This window comes from Aplidium turbinatum, chromosome 15, assembly GCF_918807975.1.
Source record: "Aplidium turbinatum chromosome 15, kaAplTurb1.1, whole genome shotgun sequence".
Lineage (NCBI taxonomy): Eukaryota > Metazoa > Chordata > Ascidiacea > Aplousobranchia > Polyclinidae > Aplidium > Aplidium turbinatum.
In genome coordinates this window covers 1,619,943-1,624,767 of record NC_137486.1, presented here as the reverse complement: position 1 = coordinate 1,624,767, position 4,825 = coordinate 1,619,943, and the positions used below count along the sequence as shown (strand labels likewise).

The 4,825-nt window shown below is 39.2% G+C and overlaps 1 protein-coding gene across 1 annotated transcript; it reads left to right on the top strand.

Annotated features, from left to right (window-relative positions):
* Positions 1–244: 244 nt before the first annotated feature.
* On the top strand, positions 245–4,506 carry LOC145784501 (putative tubulin polyglutamylase TTLL9). The gene has a single exon (XM_082596329.1). The coding sequence runs from the start codon at positions 268–270 to the stop codon at positions 1,573–1,575; it is 1,308 nt and encodes a 435-aa protein (XP_082452455.1). The 5' UTR covers positions 245–267; the 3' UTR covers positions 1,576–4,506.
* The last annotated feature ends 319 nt before the right edge of the window (positions 4,507–4,825 follow it).

Here is a 4,825-nt window from a genome sequence, read left to right as displayed (position 1 = left end):
ACACAACCTAAGCCAAGTGTTAAAATTGCTACCATATTGTGTTGTTCACTAGTAAACTGTTTTTTAATTTAAATTCAAGCAACTTCACGGTGATGCAAGTGTTGACAACTAAACTGTTTACAATGTATGATTGTATGGTACCAGCTTAAACCTACCAGCGTTATCACTCGTTTTATTGAAGGACTCTAGCCATGATACCGATTCCGAATTTCTAAAGATGCATTTATTTTTTTTTGACAGGCTAAGGGATGATTGTCTTCAGTAAATATGTCAAAAACCACTAGAGTTGGAAGAGGTTACCAGAAGAAACTCGCTGGCGACCACCGTGTGATCCGGTATCGTTGCGCGCTCAACAACGTCATTTCCGATACTCTAAAGCAAAAGTCTGGTTGGGTGGAAGCTAAAGATGGAGAGGATTGGGACTTCTACTGGTGTGACGTCGGTTGGCTGAGAGAAAACTTTGATCACATATACATGGAGGAGCATGTGAGAATCTGTCACTTTCGCAATCACTTTGAATTAACAAGAAAAAATCTCATGGTCAAAAATTTAAAACGGCTCAAAAAACAATTGGAAAGAGAATCAAAATCTGAAGCTGCAAAATGTGAATTTTTTCCCATGACTTACGAGCTGCCGAGTGAATATCATATTTTTGTTGAAGAATTCAAGAAAAATCCCGGCACTGTTTGGATCATGAAGCCTATCGCTAAATCCCAAGGGAAAGGTATCTTCTTGTTTCGACGTTTAAAAGACATCACTGAATGGAAGAAAGAAGGTTACAAATTAAATGGCGAAGACAAGAAAGAGGACACAAAAGATGTTGAAACTTATATTGTACAAAGGTACCTCGGGAATCCTTACTTAATCGGAGGGAAAAAATTTGATTTACGAATTTATGTTCTTGTAACGTCCTACGTTCCGCTCCGGGCTTGGCTGTACCGGGATGGCTTCGCTCGATTCTCTAATACTAGATTCTCACTGGATAGTATTGATGACAGCTACGTACATTTAACTAACGTTGCAATACAGAAGACCGCGCCAGATTACGATCCCGAGAAAGGTTGCAAATGGTCACTGCAGCAGCTACGTCACTACTTAACAGCGAAGCATGGATATAAAACTGTAGCCAGTATGTTTGAACAGATGAATGAAATATTTATTAAAAGCTTGCAGAGTGTGCAAAAAAATATAATCAATGATAAGCATTGCTTTGAACTGTATGGCTACGACATCTTACTTGATTCCAATTTGAAACTTTGGCTTTTAGAAGTGAATGCTTCTCCATCTCTCACCGCAAGCAACCAAGAGGACTATGACTTAAAGTTTGGCCTTTTAGATGACACCCTGCTTATTATAGACATGGAGAGCCGGATGACCGGAAAGGAAAAAAGGGTTGGTAACTTCGACTTGATGTGGAATGATGGGCCAATATACGCTGAGGAAGGAGGAATAGACAGTTCCGGTGGATCTTATGCTGCTAATACTTATCTTGGTTGTCATAACGACAGGAAACGGCAACTGATCCAACTGTTTCGTTCCATTCAATCAAAAAAGAATCTTACGGCGGGTAATTAAGTTTTGCGTGGTTACAAAAATATTGCGCGCATTAACAAATAGAAAAAGGTGCTGGACTACCCGAGAAAGATGCTGAAGATGTGCGTCTCTTTTCGCGGACTGTTGGATTGTTCTACTGCATTTCCTTTTACGCTCTCACGATATAGGCGGCATCACCAACAATCCTTTGCTCGTTAAGCTGGAACGCCTTGCCAACAGCATCATCCATGCATCCCATTGTAAGATGAACCTGTTTGTTTTTTTTTGTTTTGTCGCATCCATGCTTATGCCCGGTGGTTGGAGATTTGGATTAAGTGGACGGGAAGGCAAGGAAGCCATTCTTTGTGTCCACCTTCAGGCATGCCTTTAAGTGTCCTGCCAAACACACAGCCACATGCTCTTGAGCGGTGTCGAACCAGCGCCTTTCGAGTACCGTACCAGGCAGGGATGGATCCAGCCTCTAATTTTTGGGGAGGTGCTACTGAAATCTATTTTCATTCAAGGAGGTCCATTAGTGTGGGTCTGCTACTATTCGGCGAGTCCGATTCGGCGAGTCCAATTCGGCTAGTCCGATTCGGCGAGTGCCCTTTTCAACGAGTGGCCTATTCGGCGATTTTTCGAATTTTTTTTTTTAATTATCAGGTACCGTAGCCTAATTATCATTGCCGCTTTTACATCGTTTTAACGTCGCTAAACGTTCAAATAACCCCTTAACCCCCTAACCCTCAACTCCCTTAACCCCTAACCCCTTAACCCTTAACCCCCTAACTCCAACCCTAACCTCTAACCCCAACCCCTAAAACGGCAATGATAATTAGGCTACGGTACCCGATAATTTTTTTAAAAAATTCAAAAAATCGCCGAATAGGGAACTCGCCGAAAAGGGCTCTTGCCGAATAGGGCACTCGCCGAATCGGACTCGCCGAAACGGGCCATTCCGATCAGTGTGGCACTGTCAAAATGTGTCTCTGCTGTATTTGGCATACTGATAAGCATTCATGTTGTTGATAGATGTTTTTGTTTAATATTTATAAAGACCTGAAAACGGAGAAAGTGTGCATGAAAAATCAAGTCTTAAAAACAAGCATGAATTAAAAAGACTTATGGTATAACAAACTTCAAGAACGTGATGAAATTTTGGGAAATATTCTAAAGTTTAAAAACATGAACAGTACAAAACACATGATTATTTCCATTGGTACACATTCCATAATCTACACAGCATCAATTCGTTACATGCTGATATAAAAGGATGCAACCTAGTTTGTACCCCGAACAGTTCGTACCCTGAAAAGATAGAGAGAAAAAATTTAAAAAAGCCGAAGTCGCTGATCGCAGTTTCCGCAAACAAACAAAAACTCTTAGGATCATTACCGGAAATTTTAAAATGTTTGCGAAAACTCCGATGAACCCTAACCCTTTTAAAATGTTTGCGGAAACTGCAAAAAAACGGTTCTATTTTTTCTCTTGATCTTTTCAGTTTGTTTGTTTGCGGAAACGCCGATAAGCGACTTCGGCTTTTTTAAATTTTTTTCTCTCAATCGTTTCCTAACCCTTTTTTAAATGTTTGCCGAAACGGCGATCAGCGACTTCGGCAAACTCTTAGGATCATTACCAGAAATTTTAAAATGTTTGCGGAAACTGCGGAAAAACTGAAACTGCGATCAGCGACTTCGGCTTTGTTCTATTTTTTTCTCTAGATCTTTTCAGTTTGTTTGTTTGCCGATCAGAGACTTCGGCTATTTTTAATTTTTTCTTCTCGATCTTTTCCTAACCCTAACCCTTTTAAAATGTTTGCTGAATCTGCGATCAGGACTTCGGCAAACTCTTAGGATCATTACCGGAAATTTTAAAATGTTTGCGAAAAAATGGAAACTCCGATCAGCGACTTCGGCTTTGTTCTATTTTTTTTTCTCTCGATCTTTTCAGTTTGTTTGTTTGCGAAAACTGCGATCAACGACTTCGGCTTTGTGCTATTTTTTCTCTCGATCTTTTCAGGGGGCAAATTTTAAAAATTTGCGGAAACTGCGATCAGCGACTTAGGATTTTATTAATTTTTTCTCTCGATCTTTTCAGGGTACGAACTGAGGGCACGAACTGTTCAGGGTACGAACTAGGTTGCACCCGATATAAAATGCTATGATCTATCAAAATATAAAGTAATATTAGTAGATCTTAATACAATTAGTTTATTAAAATAATAGCAGTTTGAAATTTTTTGGAGGGGTGCAACCTAGTGCACCCCCCCCCCTGGATCCATCCTTGGTACCAGGGTCATCACCACTCGGCTGTGCAGTCAGGATGAACCTCTTTAACCGTTGTTTGCGAATTTCATGTTTTTAAACTTTATAAAGTTTGTAAGGAGCAGTTTTTGTGTTCTCTAATAAAAGAACATATTTCCAAAGAACTCGTTGTTTTAATGCATGTTAGCTACACAATGCACATTTGTCATAGCTTACTTGACTTGTCATAGCTTATGTTGTTTGACAGAGGTTGATTGTTACTTGCAAATTGTTGTAAATTGCAAATTCAAAAATTTACACAAACTTTAAACATCGTTCATCATATATTTCAGCATCAGTTTGATAGCAGAACTTATAAATTGAGACTTATTCACTTTTTAATCATATTAAAATTTCTTTATTTGACTGTCAGTCAATATTGCCAATGCGAATTTGAAGCCACATGTTAACAACTAACCACTGCAAGGGAACTCACCTTGAAGGATTTGTCAAGTCCACTCGTTACAGAAAAAATCATTGTGCGTGATGGCCCAAGCCAGCAAAATCGTTTGCACGAGGGTGTTTCCTTGAGTCATATTTGACGAATAGACGGCTTGTGGTCGTCCAACTGTTTGGAATCCCAATAAAGTTTTTCCAACAATAAATCCCAATAAAGATGCAAACGTATTTTTCAATTTTGTGCTTTCAGATAGATTTGGAAAATGCACGAGATGTTAAACATTCGTGTTGCCACCAATAAAAAAACTGTCTACCATGCATTCCTAACAAAATTTTTTGTAGACATGAAACGTAAGTTTCAATCATATAAAACATAGCCTATCGCAATAATTACGTTACGTTAATATGTGGCGCAATTGTGGCGTTATGTGTGGCGCAATTGGCAGAGTGCGATAAAGCAGGGGTGGGCAAACTTTTTATCTCGAGGCCGCATTCAGAATCTGAATTTGTTCGAGGGCCGCAGTATAGTATAATTAAGATTATAAGCCAAAACATCAAATCTGAAATGATCAAAACAAAAGCTTTTATTT

Coding starts and splice junctions, on each gene's coding strand:
- LOC145784501 (XM_082596329.1), top strand. CDS start 268: ATGTCAAAAACCACTAGAGTTGGAAGAGGTTACCAGAAGAAACTCGCT.